At 59.8% G+C, this 15,549-nt stretch overlaps 1 protein-coding gene across 5 annotated transcripts in view; it reads left to right on the top strand.

Annotated features, from left to right (window-relative positions):
- LOC123356523 (alpha-2-macroglobulin-like protein 1) overlaps nucleotides 1-15,549 on the top strand; it is a 125,659-nt gene that overhangs the window by 66,699 nt on the left and 43,411 nt on the right. The window contains exons 1-3 of one of the 5 annotated variants that reach the window (XM_044999857.1): nucleotides 6,331-6,361; nucleotides 7,425-7,539; nucleotides 8,487-8,596. The exons of the other annotated variants lie outside the window; for them this stretch is intronic. Coding sequence (XP_044855792.1) covers nucleotides 6,344-6,361; nucleotides 7,425-7,539; nucleotides 8,487-8,596 — 243 coding nt within the window. The 5' untranslated portion in view covers nucleotides 6,331-6,343. Of the gene's footprint in view, nucleotides 1-6,330; nucleotides 6,362-7,424; nucleotides 7,540-8,486; nucleotides 8,597-15,549 lie in introns of those variants that run through there. 5 annotated transcript variants of the gene reach the window in all.

The raw sequence follows: 15,549 nt of genomic DNA on the forward strand, positions 1-15,549 counted from the left end.
GGGGAGTGCTCCATTCGGGGACCTCTGCTCCTGGTGCCCTCTGTGCCAGTGCAAACCAGCTTCCTGTGGCCTCCTTGACTTTCTCCAAAACACACCAGCTAGACTCTGTTGTCCTCTTTGTTTTCCTCTGCGCTGGCCTTCGCTTGCCTCGCTTGTTATGGGCTGGCTCTGCAGGTCTGTGTCTGTTCAATTAAATCTTCCTTTCTCACGGTTGGTTTGTGGATTCCGGGCCCCCCCTTTCTTGGCCGGCAGCCGAGAGTCAGATGTGTGCTGTGGCCTTGAGCTGGCTGGAGTTAGCGTCTTATCTTCGGACTGAGCTTGCTGGCTGCAGTGTTGAGTTAACCCGTTCTTTGCTTTCGTCTTTCTCTCCCCGCTCGGCCTCTCGTACCTGCAAAGGAAACTCCACTCCCCGCTCACACACCTTTGACCCTTCCCAAAATGCTTTGCAATGCTAGCAGCAGCGTTAGAAATATACAATGCAGATCTGCCTTCCCAGGGGACTCCCTGAGGGCGGGGGCCATTGGGTTGTGACAGGGTTTCTCACAAACACCACTGCTCCCCCACCCCCATGCAATAGCGGGTCTGCACCATGACCGGCCTGTTACCAGCCGCTGTGGCCTTGCTGGGGTCCCCGTGTGCAGGTTCCAGCCCCGTCCGGGGGGCAGCAGGAAGTGGCAGAGCTGCACGTCTCGATCCGGGGAGATGCCCTGCAGTTCTCTGAGCGGAAGAAGGTGCTGCTGCGGGCGCTGCAGCCCAGGACCTTTGTGCAGACGGACAAGGCCGTCTACAAGCCGGAACAGACAGGTGAGAGGGCAGGAGCTGCTGGAGGGAGTTTCCTGGGGCCCCAGGCCCTTGGGATGGGCTGGGGGCCTAGCGAGGGATTCGGGACTCTCACTTCTAGGCCTCTGTCTGCACCCAGCACCAAGAAATCCAAAGCCTGAGGCCTGTTTGGGGGCCTGTCTGGAACCAAGTGTGGGTCTCAGCCCCTCCTTGGTGATGGCACAGACACTGCAGGGGGCACCGATCGGCCTCCTCTGGCGGCCTCAGCAGGGAGGTGGGAGGCTGGCTGGGTCCTGGAGGCTGAGCTCCATGAACAGCAGGTATCAGAGGCTGGGGGACACTAACCTTCCCCAAACAGCCCTGTGTGGCCCTGCCCACGCTTCGTCCCCAGGACCCCTCCTGCTTCCCGCTGGCGCTCTGCGGCTCTTCCCTCATAGCCGGGGCCCCCGACTGGGGTGGGCTGGGGCTAGGGGGCCTGTGGTCAGGGACTCCAGGCGGCTGGAGCTGGTGCTCGGCTGCCCGGCGCTCCAGGCCTGGGGGCGCTGAAGGCTGCACTGCCCGACCAGCGCCGGGGGAAGGGTTGGCAGGCGTCTGGTTTTTGACCAGAACGCCCAGTCGAAAAGGGATCTGGTGGCTCCGGTGAGCACTGCTGACTGGGCCGTTTAAAGTTCGGGTGGTGGCGCAGCAGGGCTAAGGCAGGCTCCCTGCTTGCCCTGGCTCCGCACAGCTCCCCGGAGGCAGCCAGCATGTCCGGCCCCTAGGCACAGGGGCGATCAGGGAAGCTCCACGGGCTCCCCCACCCTCAGCGCCGGCTCCACAGCTCCCTTTGGATGGAAACTGCAACCAATGAGAGCTGTGGAGGCGGTGCCTGGGGGTGCGGGCATCACGCACTGCACAGAGCTGCCTGACCACCCCTCCATCTAGCCCGGGGTAGGCAAACTTTTTGGTCTGAGGGCCACATCTGGGTGGGGAAATTGTATGCAGAGCCATGCATGTAGGGCTGTGGCAGGGGGTTGGGGTGTGGGAGGGAGTGCAGGGTGTGGGAGGGGGCTCAGTGCAGGAGGCTGTGGTGCAGGAAGGGTGTGGGGTGCAGGAGGGGGCTCAGGATGGGGGTTGGGGTGCAGGAGGGATGCGGGCTTCAGCCTGGTGCCGCTTACTTCGAGTGGCTCCGGGGTGGCAGTGGGGCTAAGGCAGGCTCCCTGCCTGCCCTGGCCCCACGGCGCTCCCGGAACTGGCCAGCATGTCTGGCGGTGGCTCCTGGGGGTTGGGTGGCCAGGCAACTCTGTCACACTCTGTCCTCGCCTGTGGGTACCACCCCGAAATCTCCCATTGGCCGCTGTTCCCCTTTCCCAGCCAATGGGAGCTCCGGGGGTTGGGGATCTGGGGGCTGCACCACCTGCATAGTGCTCTGAGGCTGTGGGCTGCACCACCCACCCATCCAGGGCTCCAGGTTGGAGGGTCTCAGGCAGCCTAGGGCTGGGGCGAGGGAGGGGGCATCTGCGGAGGGGTGGAAGGTAGGGCTCTAGCCTCTAGTCTCTGACGGGGGCAAGAGGGCAGGAGGGGGTGGGAATTGGGGCCGGGGACAAGCCTCTCACATGTCGCCCTTGCTGAACAACCTTCCAGCCGCCCAGGGCAGGGCTGCGGGGGGAAGTGGGGGAAGCTGGTGCTGCGCTGCCCGGGCTGGGCCCATTCTGCGGGTTCACAGAGGCCGTCAGTGCCCGGGGCGTCCGGCTGGCACCTTCCCCAGCTGGGAATTCACTCAGACAAACCGAGCCGGGGCTGATTCCCGCCTCTGCCTCTGCTCCTTTGCAGTGAAGTTTCGAATCGTCAGTTTGGACAAAGACTTCGTTCCCAGTACCCAGAAGGTGAGAGCTGGGGTAGGGGGTGGGGGGGCAGGGTGACAGGGCCCTGGTGCACTGGACACGTTAGGTTTGTCTACACCAGGCAGCCTGTTCATCCGGTTTGAAATCAGACAGTCCTCTTCATGGGTGGTTTGGCCCCGTCCAGTGCATGCTTGTGTCTGGTATTGGACGGGGGGTGCCATTTGGCAGAGCGCACTGCTCCGCCCCTGCGGGCGTGAACTCACACCGAGTGTGCAAGGTCACACCAGCGGGGACAGGCTCACGACATTCCTGGAAGTACCGGGATGTCACCCCGGCCCTGGGGAGGTCACAGGCAGACCCGGGGGCAGTGGGGGGTGTTTCCTATCCCTCTAACCAGCCATCTCCTGTCTGTTTGCTTTGCAGCTGCCCCTGGTGACTGTACAGGTCAGTCTGTGCCTCTCCAGCCTCCTCCTCTTCCTGTCTGGCTCGTCCGAGGGCACCCGGGGGTGTTCAGTGGTGGGGATCCCAGAGGAGTCTGGGCTGTGACCACAGTGTCCAGCAATCCAGCCCTAGAACCTCTGCCCTGCTGTGGGGGTGCAAAGGGTCCCAGAGCACAGGGCTCCCATGGGGGGAGGAAGGGGACATTTGTGCCATCGGGGTACGTCCTCCTCACCCCGAGTTTGCAGCGTCTGGGGGTGTCTGTCCGTTGAGGCAGGTGGGTTTGGGCCTGGCTGGGATCCCTGCCTGAGTCGCTCACCCCGAATGTTCCCAGCCCCCGAACTCTGGGTCAGGCAGTGACTTGATCAGCCGGTGGGGAACTCAGCGGGGAGCTGCATTGGGAGCCTGATGGGGGAAGGGCAGTGGAGGGGGGGGGGTCTCTGGGAGCTGCAGGGGCAGAGGGGAGGGGTGGGGGTTTGGGGAGGCTGGGTGGGGGGTGGGGGGCAGGGAACGTACCCCCAGAGGCCTAGCAATGAGATGGAAACGGTCCCTACAGCGAGTTCCCTGGGCTTTGTCCAGGCTGGAGATGGGGTGTCCCTCGGGAGCCTGTTCCCCCCAGGGGCGGTGCCCTCGGGTCAGGGCTCAGGGGTGCTGGCAGGGGCCCCTTTACCCAGCGGCTGCCCGGCGGTGCCTGCTCCAGGCTAAGGAGAAGGATTTGAGCCCCCGGGCGTCGATCCAGCCCCCGTCGGCAGCACGAGGCACTCGGGGGCTGCCGGGGATGAGCCGTGTGTGGGGGCAGCGGCTGAGCAGGGCGTGTCCGTGTGCCAGGATCCCAACGGGAACCGCATCGCCCAGTGGCGAGATGTGACTCCGCAGCAGGGCATCGTGGATCTGTCCCTCCCGCTGTCTGCAGAGCCGGCCCTGGGGTCGTACGCCATCGAGGCGCAGGGGACGAGGCACTCGTTCAGCGTGGAGGAATACGGTGAGCAGCGGGGCCCAGGGCAGTGACCGAGGTCACGGCTCTGGCACACAGGGTGGGAGGGGGATTCCTGAGTCTCCCTGGGGCGAGGTGTCCGTGGGTCCCTGTCAGAGGGTCCCTGGGAGCTCAGAGCCCTGGGACTGGCCCACCAGCTCCAAGCTCTCCTGGGCCTCAGCCCCCCCATGCCCACTCCTCCCGCAGTAGGGCCCTGGGGGAGGGGGAATTCAGACTCCCTGCCCTGCCCCGGCCCTGCCCCACTCTGCCCTAGGCCCTGGGGGAGGTCTCAGGTCGGCACCGCTGCGGGGATGCAGAGCTGGGGATTTCAGTGTGGCCGGCCCCAGACACACCAGCAGCATGAGTCAGAACCGTGGCTGTTCCATGCTTTGGTGTCACTTTGGATTTCTGCAGCCCCACCCCCTCCCCCCAGTGTCTGTGGGAGGGGGAGGGGGACGGGGTCAGTTACCGTGTCACCAAAGTTATCGCAGGAGCTGATCCTGGCTCCCGCTGCTGGATGGGACGGAGCTTCCAGCTTCTCACCAACCCCCAGCAGCTAACTCTGACCCCCCAGTCCCAACTCAGCCCCCACCCACATCTGCCCTGTGCCCCCAGCCCCACCTCTGCCCAGCCCAGCACCCACCCACCTCTGCCCTGTGCCCCCAGCCCCACCTCTGCCCAGCCCAGCCCCCACCCACATCTGCCCTGTGCCCCCCAACCCCACCTCTGTCCTGCCCAGCCCCCACCCACATCTGCCCTGTGCCCCCAGCCCCACCTCTGTCCAGCCCAGCCCCCACCCACATCTCCCCTGTGCCCCCAGCCCCACCTCTGCCCAGCCCTGCCCCCACCCACATCTGCCCTGTGCCCCCCAACCCCACCTCTGCCCAGCCCAGCCCCCACCCACATCTGCCCTGTGCCCCCAGCCCCACCTCTGCCCAGCCCAGCCCCCACCCACATCTGCCCTGTGCCCCCCAACCCCACCTCTGTCCAGCCCAGCCTAGCACCCACCCACATCTGCCCTGTGCCCCCAACCCCACCTCTGTCCAGCCCAGCCCCCACCCACATCTGCCCTGTGCCCCCAGCCCCACCTCTGCCCAGCCCAGCCCCCACCCACATCTGCCCTGTGCCCCCAGCCCCACCTCTGCCCAGCCCAGCACCCACCGATCTCTGCCCTGTGTCCCCCGGCCCCACCTCTGCTCCTCCTGGAGCACAAGGGGCTCTTCACAAATAAACACCCTTCCCAGAGCTGGTGTTGCTGGGAGGGGGAGGGAAATGTCAGTGGCCCCCTCTCCATCCTCCCCCACAAAAACCTCCTCTGGCTCCTGCGGGGGAGGGGGAGAGAAGAGCTCTGATGTCTCCCTTGAAACAGCTGCCACCTACCCCCACCCTCGCCCCAGACACTTGCTCCTGACCCCCTAACTGCCTCCCACCACCCTGATCCCCAACAGGTGCTTGGGGCAGGGGTAGCGTGCGGAGCCCCCTGGCTGCCCCTATGGGTAGGAGCCAGTGTGGGGACGTGCCGCTGCTTCCGGGAGTGGTGTGGCACCAGGGCAGGCAGGGACCCTCCCTTAGCCCCACTGCGCTGCTGGCCAGATTTTAAAGGCCCGGGCTGTGGTGCCAACCGGAGCCACCAGGGTCCCTTTTCGACCGGGCGTCCCAGTCGAAAACCCGACACCTGGCAACCCTACTGCTGCAGCCTGCAGCCTCTGCCCAGCCCTGCTCCATTTCCGGGCCCTTCCCCTTCCCGCCCGGCCGGCAGGTTGGTGGGGGGCTGCACGACCCGGGGGGAAGCTCCAAGGCCGAGGATCGCGATGAAACCCCCGATCCGGGGCTGCGGGTCGGTTTCACCCCGTCCCTCTCTGCCCCCAGTGCTGCCCAAGTTCAAAGTGACCCTGGAGCTGCCCCCCGTGGTGACGGTGCTGGATGAGACGCTCCTGCTGCGGGTGTGCGGCCGGTGAGTGTGACAGCAGCCCTGCCGGGCCGCTAAAGGGGGGGCTGGTACCGCCCTGGGCCTGAATCCCCTCCCCCGCCCCCCAGGCCAGGATCTGACCTGCCCCTTCCCTGCCTGCGCCCCCCTCTGCCCCATGCTCATGGCCAGGCAGGGCTCCCTGGGGCTCTCACTCCACCCACACGACCAGCCCCACCCCAGCAGGGACCCCCCATGGGCAGGGGTGTTGGCCCCCTCCCCTTCCACTTACCCTCTCCCTCCCCTCTGCTAAACAGATACACCTACGGGAAGCCCGTCCTGGGGAGGGTCCAGGCCAGCCTGTGTTGGAAGGAACAACCAGCATATCACTGGTTCAGCTCTTCTGTGTCGCTAATTCAGTGCATGGCGCTTACTGGCCAGGTGAGCGTGACTGGGGAGGGGGCAGGTACATGACATGCTGCTGGAGGAGGCTCCTCTCCAGGGTTTTCTTACACTGGCCAGAGGGGGGCTGTGATCTGCCATGATGATGTTGGTGACATTGGTGTAAGTGCAGGCGAATCAGGCCCTGGATCCAGCCGGGTCCCCATCTGGCAGGCTGGGGGTGGGAATTGGCAGCTGTGTAGCAGGGCCTAGGGACTTCTACGCCCCCCCCCCTTTCCCCACACTATCTCAGTGCCTCACTTTCCCTCCTAGCCCCCGGGAGGCGGGGCAGCTCCTGTGCCCATTGTACAGATGGGGAACTGAGGCACAGAGATGCTCAGGGTCCGTCCGCGCAGCAAAAACCCTGCGGCAGCGTCTCCGAGCCCAGCTCTGCAGCCTGGGGCTTGCGCCGTGGGGCTAAAGGAACAGTGTAGACCCTTGGCTGGAGCCAAGACCCACCCAGAGTCTAGTGCCTGGACTCGACCGTCGACCTGCTGGTTTTAGCCCTACAGCACAAGCGGGGTCAGCAGGGCTGGGCTCAGACTCGTGGCCGCAGGGGGTTTCTGCTGGAGCCGGACTCAGAGGGACTTGCAGGCAGCCTATGGCAGAGCAGGGACTCTCCAGACCTAGGCTAGTGCCCCAGGTTACGGGGCCGCCCGTCCTCATCAGCCGCTCTCGCTAGGCGGGGGCAGATCTCCCCGAATGCTCTCAGCCCCTGGGGGCGGGGGGGGGCGATTGGAATCAGCCAGCGTTACCATGACGATGGGGGACCAGCACCAGGGGATCTGTGATGGGCACAAGTGGCTAGGGCCCGTTTTCCATCTCATCCCACCCACAGCAGCTCCAGCTGCACAGCGCCCCCTAGTGCCGCGCTGGGGTACCGGTGTCAGGGCTGACCCCAAGGTGAGAGTGCCCCCTGCTGCTGACTTCAGCACCCAGGCTTTCTTGAGTGTCTCCCGTCCCAGCACTAATCAGGCCAAGCCCGATGAGAGACCCACTGAGCTGACACCTGCGGGGCCTGGTGCAGAGCTGCTGCTAACGGGCTCTGATTCTCTCCCTCCAGACTGACAGCAACGGCTGCTTTTCCAGAGAGGTGGTTGTAGCTCCCGTTAACCTGACCCACTCTGGCTACAAGCTGAGCCTCCAGGCCAAGGCGTCTCTCGTGGAGGATGGGACAGGTGGGACTGAAATCAAGCACACGTGCACGCCCCCAGGCAGCCCCCAGCACTGAACCCCCAGGGGCAGAGGGTCTCACTTGCACATGTGGTCATGTCATTCGTAGCCCAGCTGCTTTAGAGACGGGCCCAGAGGTAGCGTTGGGGGGTTGGATCTGGGGTTCTGGTTCAGCCCATCACTGGGATCGATCCGTCATGAGGAGTACAGACCTGGGCACGTTCATGCAAAGACTAAACACCCTCCCGCGAGTGGCCTCTGGCTGTGGACTGAGCTGGCAGAGCGGAGTGACGGCCCAGCCTGTGTCGCTGGGCCCTGAGTCACGGCCTCAGTGACGTTAGCGCTTAGCGTTCAAAACTGCAAGTGGTAATCGCTTAGTAACGAACCCAGATAACTCCACATTTAACCCAGCAGAATCCTGATTTCCAGAGCAGCCGTCCCCTGTTTGGCTGAAAACTGTAACTGTGGGGTGGCTACAACGTTACCCTCGGGTGCTGACATCAGTGATGGCAAAGTGGCTGGAGGAGAGCGGGTCCAGAACAGCAACGGGTCACTGGGCACTTCAGAAAAGGGCCCTTTCTGGGGGCAGGCCCTGTCGATAGGCCTGTGTGCGGGGTCAGCTCTGGGGCCGCTCAGTAAGGAGCTCTCTGCTGGGGAAAGGGCCGCAGAGCCACGAGACCCTGCTGGCAAATGTCATTTGGCTGGCTTGGGATTAAGCCCCATGGAAAGTGGATCTAAATTTTCTAGTTTCCAGATTCCCCAGGAAAATCCTTTTCTGCCCCCAGCCGAACTTCCCAAATTCTCCCCCCAATCACACCCTCCAGTCCATAGCGAGAGGGGGTAGAAATGGCTGGGCGGATTGTTATGGAGAGAAATCTGGGACGTAGCCTGAACTCTGGTGTCGCTCTCAGCACCAGCACCTTCCTCCTATCGTCCCTCCCTCTCCTGCTAGGGGTGAAGCTCAATGTGACCAAGAGCTGTGACATCGTGTCTGAAATCGCTACGGTGACCTTTGAGGACGCTGACGAGACTTACAAGGCTGGAATCCCCTACACTGGCAAGGTAATGGGATTACCGGTGTGACAGAGTGGGATATGTCTGTACCACACTGTAACCTCCATTGATGTTGACTGCTTGCCGGATGTGCTGCACTTCTGGTGCTTATGTGCCCCATGCACTGGAGATCGGATGCTTTAGCTTCACTCTCCATGTCCTCAAGCCCCCCTTCCCGAGGGCACAATGGGGGTTGAGCAACCAGCCAACCCTCAGTTCCTTCTCACGGCCTCTGGCTGAGAGCCAGAGCCAGCAGCAGTGTCCAGTCTCCTGCTCCGCTGAAGTTTTTCTCTTTACGTTTTGTAAATTGTAATTTTTAATAATTAATAATTGTTACTGGAGATAGCGGTTTAGTTAGTTTAGCTGAACTCTCCTGTTGTAGGGAGGGTTTCAGTCGTAGACTCCCTCTCCTCAGAGCAAAGACTGTCAGCCATACGTACAGGGTGGGGGAGTCTAGCCTGGGAAGCAGGGACTCTGAAAGACACTTGGGGGTCGTGGTGGATAATCAGCTGAACATGAGCTCCCAGTGCAATGCTGTGGCCAAAAGCGCTAATGCGATTCGTTGATGTATAAATAGGGGACTCTCAAGTCGGATCCTCTGTATTTGGCAGGGGTGCAACTGATGCTGGAACCTCGTGTCCAGTTCCGGTGCCCACAGTTCAACAAGGATATTGATAAATTGAAGAGGGTTCGGAGAAGAGCCCCAAGACTGGGGAAAGGATTAGACAAGATGCCTTATAGTGAGAGACTCAAAGAGCTCAGTCTATTTAGCTTAAGAAGGAGAAGGTTAAAGGGTGACTTGATTACAGTTTGTGAATATCAGGGAACAAATATCCAGTCTAGCAGAGAAAGGTCGAACACGATCCAACGACTGGAAGTTGAAGCTAGAGAAATTCAAACTGGAAATAAGGTGTAATTTTTTTATAGTGAGGGCAATTAACCAACACTTTACCGAGGTTCATGGTGGATTCTCTGTCCCTGACAATGTGTAAATGAAGACGGGATGTTCTTCTAACTGGTTGGCTCTGGGCATTATTGTGGGGCAGGTCTCTGGCCTGTGCTAGGCAGGAGGTCAGACTGGATGATCACAATGGTACCTTCTGGCCTTGGACTCTATGAATCCTGGTAGCGGGAGCAGTTCCTGTCTTCTCCACGTACAGGGGGGTTTTGCCCCCAAGATTTAAATTATGTCCCTCGTGTGGGTCTGCCATGCCCGGAACGACAGACACTTTAAGTGTCTGTATTGTCTGGGTTCACAGACACACGCTAGAGAGCAGTGCAGGGACTTCAGAGCCCTCCCGAAACGGGCTGTGAATCCAGGGAGACTAGACTGAAGGGATTTCTGCTGGAGAAGTCTAGGATGCCAGACTCAGTCCCTGAAGAGGTGCAGGATCGTCCTAGGACCGATCACCCTTGGGTAAAAGTACCCTGGCAGCCACCTCTTCCGCCTCTAAGGCTGTGCCTGCCACGGTTAGCGACCTCGAGTGTGATGGACGCCATCCTGCCAAGGAGCATGGGAGTAGATCTCCTCCTCAGGTGCCTGCTACGTCTCCTCTTTCTGTGTCACTTGAGAAGGGCAGCTCGAGGCCGATCCCTGGTCCCTCTGGCGCCCAGAGAGCAGGAGTCCTGAGTCCTTGGTTCCACTGCTGGCTCGTCCCTTGTTGCCCAGAGAGGATTTCACTTGGTGGTGGCCTCTCAGCACCACTGCTTGCGGCACAGTCATAGCTGCTGGTGCTGCTGCGGGTGCTTTCGGCACCACTGTTTGCTGCACTGACACATCACACCCGGAGCTCTCGCCTTCATTGCACCAGGTGCCGCTCTCCTTGGTGCCTCTGCTACCCGCACCTGTGGCCCAGACGTCCCATTTCCCGCACTCAGCATCCATTGCACGGGTCCTTCTGCGCCGCTGCTGACAGTGCTGGATCTCGTTTCGCGTCCCGCACCGACAGGCACAGCACCAAGCGATTGGACCGTTTCTGAACTCCCAGACGCCCTTTGTTGGCTCCTTGAGGTGCAATAGGGGAGATTTTAAAGGCCCCGGTAAGAAAAGCCACATCTAGCAGTCAGGGTTCCTGGCCTAGTGGGTGTGGGGGGGAAGCAGTAGCTCGATAGATCCTGTTTGTAGTGAGGCTTTTGACATCCTCATAAGCAAACTAGGGAAACCTGGTCTACTTTGGGGTTCTCAACCTTTTCCTTTCTGAGCCCCCCCACCCCCAACATGCTGTAAAAACGCCACAGCCCACCTGTGCCACAGCAACTGGTTTTCTGCATATACAAGCCAGGGCCGGCGTGAAGGGGTAGCAAGCAGGGTAATCGCCCCATGTGGTGGGGCTGCAGCCCTCTGCCCTCAGCCCCAGCATGTCTCACAGTGGCCCTGCTTGGTGGACCCCCTGAAACCCGCTTGCGGTCCCCAGGAGGCCCTGGCCCCCTGGTTGAAAATCACTGGTCTAAATGAAATTACTGTAAGGTTGGTGCACAACTGGTTGAAACCCCCATACTCAAGGGGTTGTTATCAATAGTTTGCTGCACTCTGGGCAGACGTGTCTAGTGGGTCCCACAGGGGTCAGTCCTGGGTCCGGTACTGCTGAATATTGTGATTAAAGACTCGGACAATGGAACGGAGAGTGTGCTTCTAAAATGTGTGGATGACACCACACAGAGAGGTTCCTAGCACTTTGGAGGACAGGATTAGAATTCATAACAACTTTGACAAATTAGAGAATTGGTCTGAAATCAACAAGATGAAATTAATTAAAGCCCAGTGTGAGGTACTACACTTAGGAAGGAGAAATCAGATGAACAGCTACAAAATGAGGAACACCTGGCCAGGTGATAGTGCCACTGCAAAGGTTCTGGGAGTAAGAGCCCCCAGTCCTCTGAGCGTCGCCTGTAGTGTCCGGCATTCACAGAATTACCAGGCCACCAGCTCCCAAAGGACCAGTGCACCATGGCTTACTAGTTATATCTTAGATCCCAGCTCCCAAGGGAGTCATACAGGGTGCAGGCACAACCAATGGACACTGGTGGCTAATGCATTCAGATCTCCAGTACATGGGGCATATGCACACCAGAATTGGAGCACATATAGACATCACATCTCCAAGAATGCTAGTTATTAACAGGTAAGTACCTTCCCATTGTACGTGCTGTGCACACGCCTAAATTTACCCAAGGTAGATTATTGTATTGTGTTCTCGGCAGGTGCCCAGCCTAGAAAAGGTGCGTGACACTTTGTTGAAAGACGATCATGGAGAAGATCTCAAGATGGCAATCTAGCGCCATCAGTTCTGATTGTCTCTCAACTACTGGCCCACCCCCACAGAACAAAGTTTTTTCTACCAAAGGGCTTATGGGTGGTGTGAGCACGTCTGGGGGAGGGAGAAGGAGTTCTTCTTCGAGTGCTTGCTCATATGCATTCCTGTTAGGTGTGCGCGCGCCGCGTACACATTCATTGGAATATTTTTACCCTAGCAACCCCCGATGGGTCGGCTGGGTCGCCCCCTGGAGTGGCGCCACCATGGCGCTGGATATATACCCCTGCCGACCCGACCACTCCTCAGTTCCTTCTTACCGCCCGTGTCGGTTATTGGAACAGTGGAGCGCGGCTTAGCTGTCCTCCACTTCCCTAGCTACTCCTTATTTCTTCGCTATCTTTCTTGTATATAGTTGGTTTTATATATAAGTTATGTTTAGTTTGACAGTTCTTAGATAGTTAGTGTATATAGTTCAATGGGGTTTGGGCATTAGCCCCTTCCCCGCGCCCTTTGCTGGGGCCTATGCCCGGTTCACCGGGCTTCAAACCGTGCTCGGCCTGCCATAAGCCGATGCCCACAAGCGATCCCCACGACTCTTGTCTAAAGTGCCTCGGGGAATCGCACATTACAGATAAATGCCATATTTGCAAGGCATTTAAACCGAGGACAAAGAAAGAGAGAGACTTTCGCCTAAAGAATCTCCTCATGGAGGCAGCTTTGAACCCTCCGTCCTCGGCACCGACCGCTGAGCATACTGCTAGCAGCACTCCTCCGGCACTGGACCGTTCTGGCACCGCCAAAACACCATGGCACCAGCCATCTCCGGCGCAGGGTCCTGCTCGGCACTGATCTCTCTCCCCGAAGGCAAAGAGGTCGAAGTCCTCTATCTCGGTGCCCTCGGCGCCACAGATGCAGCCCCGTTCGGACTGCCCGGCACCTGCACCTGCTGTGGCACCGACTGCTGCAGTACCGTTGACTCCTGAGAGCTGAGGCCTGTGGTTGAGCTTACGGTCCCCTCTACACCGGAGACATTCTCGACAGCCAGGGACCTTATAGCCATGACTTAGTCTGTGCTGCCTCAACCCCCGGCACCACCGGTGCGGGTATTACACTCCAGAGGCAAGCTAGCCATAATGAGGCCTCCTTCAGTCGGTTCAGCAGACCGGCACCGATCATGATCCGGGTCCCGGCGCCGTTCCCGGTCTCATCGACGATCACTGTCCCGACGCCGCTCGCAGTCCCGACACCGCTCGCCCATTAGCTACCGGTCGTACTCGTGGCATAGATCAACATCTCGGCCTCCGGCCTGGTACTCTCGGTATCGCTCCAGCTCTCGGCACCGCTCCCAGCACCGCGAATCTCGCAGCCGTTCCTGCCACAGACCTTCGAGATACAGGTCGACCTCCCAGCACCGTGCCGGTCGCAGGTCCCAGTCTCGCCCTCGGCACCGGTATGACTCCAGGTACCGATCCCCGGTGCAGAGGAGATCACCAACGGCGAGACAAAGTGGCTTGTACCAGGGTCTTTCAGCTCCTTCCTTGCCGTCCCAGCACCCGTCCGTGTCTTCGCAGGCGGACAGTGCGTATGCCCAAGACAAAGATGCCGATGTGCCCGCCACGATATTCCACGAGCCCCAGGCTCAGGATCACGGACCTCAACAGTGGGCATTCTGGACACCTTGGGCTTATCATCAGGCCCAAGGTGCGCATCCAGGTCCATCGCGCTCTGCCACGTCGGAACACCAGGTGCCGGAAGTCACGATAAGCCGCCCTCCTCCTTCTGCTTCGGAGGAAGTGTCGGTCCTGCCACAGGATTCCCAGATCCCAAGGGAGACAGAGGCTTTCCAACAAGAAGAGCCCTTGGCTGACCCGCTTGTCCCAGGTCTCTCCTCATCCTCCTCCCCTGACGAGGTGGTAGCCGGAACATCGTCTGTAGGCCCTCCACCAAGCGACCTGAGGGCCCACCAGGACTATCTCCGGCATGTGGCTCAAAATATGAACTTGCAAGTCGAGGAAGTCCCGGAGGTAGAGGACCCAGTGGTGGACATCTTATCATCTGATGCCCCCACAAGAGTGGCCCTCCCCTTTATACGGACGATCCAGACCAATGCCAACATGATCTGGCAGTCTCCGGCCTCTGTCCCACCTGCTGCGCATGGAGTGGAACGAAAATATATGGTGCCCTCCAAGGGCTATGAATTCTTGTACGTCCACCCCCCTCCTTGCTCCCTCGTTGTCCAGTCGGTCAATGAGAGAGAGCGCCATGGCCAGCAGGCTGCAGCCCCGAAATCAAAAGACATAAGGCGTATGGACTTGCTGGGGCGCAAAGTCTATTCTGCGGGGGCACTCCAACTCCGCGTGGCTAATCCACAAGCCCTCCTTAGCCGCTATAATTATAACACCTGGGCGACGGCGGACAAATTCAAGGAGCTGCTCCCGCAGGACTCCCAACAGGAATTTGCGGCCATCCTGGACGAGGGAAAAAGGTGGCTAGAACTTCCCTCCAGGCTTCCCTGCACGCCGCGGACTCAGCGGCCGGGACCCTAGCCTCCGGGGTCACTATGAGGTGTATCTTATGGCTGCAAGTCTCAGGCCTCCCCTCAGAGCTCCAACATACAATCCAGGACATCCCCTTTGAAGGGCAAGGCCTCTTCTCTGATAAGACAGACCCTAGGCTGCAAAGCCTAAAAGATAACAGGGTCATTATGCGCTCACTAGGCATGCACACGCCAGTGACTTAGCGCAGGCCCTTCCGCCCCCAGCCACCCCGCTCTTACCCTCAGCCCAGACAGAGACAGGACTTTGCTAGGAGGCGGGGTAGAACCGGTCGCCGGAGGCAGTCAGGCAACCAAGGGGGCCAGAACCAAAGTTCCTCGAAACCTTCCACAGGGCCAAAACCCTCCTTTTGAAGGTGCGCCCGAGAGCATCATACCAGTATCGTCACTGGATCCGTTCCCTCATTTCTCCAACCGCCTCTCTCTTTTCCTCCCTGCGTGGTCCCGGCTAACGTCAGATCGCTGGGTCTTACACACACTGGAATTTGGGTACCACCTCTAATTTATTTTACGCCCCCCCTTCCATGCCCCTTCCTCGTCCCTCTTCAGGGACCCCTCTCACGAGCAGCTCCTCCTCTGAGAGGTGCAGACACTCCTTGCCAAAGAAGCCATAGAGGAGGTACCGGAACACGAATGGGACATGGGGTTTTACTTCCGCTACTTCCTTATCCCCAAGGCAAATGGGGATCTCAGACCCATCCTGGATATGCATGAACTCAATAGATACATCATAAAGTTGAAGTTCTGTATGGTATCCCTGGGGACCATCATCCCATCCCTGGATCCCGGAGACTGGTACGCCGCCCTCGACATGAAAGATGCTTATTTTCACATAGCCATCTACCCACCTCACAGGAGGTTCCTCCGGTTCGTAATCAACCGCCAACATTTTCAGTTCGCGGTCCCACCGTTCGGACTCTCTACAGCCCCAAGAGTATTTACGAAATGCATAGCTGTAGTCGCCGCCCACCTCCGCCACCGTCGGATACACATTTTTCCGTATCTAGATGACTGGCTCATCCGAGGGGCCTCCGAGGCACAAGTGATCCATCACGTCCACATTGTCAAGGACCTATTCCTATATCTAGGCCTAATGATCAATGTGGAAAAATCCAGTCTGATTCCTAATCAGAGGATAGACTTCATTGGCGCCA

Source organism: Mauremys mutica, chromosome 25 (genome assembly GCF_020497125.1).
Source record: "Mauremys mutica isolate MM-2020 ecotype Southern chromosome 25, ASM2049712v1, whole genome shotgun sequence".
In the NCBI taxonomy this organism is placed as follows: Eukaryota; Metazoa; Chordata; order Testudines; family Geoemydidae; genus Mauremys; species Mauremys mutica.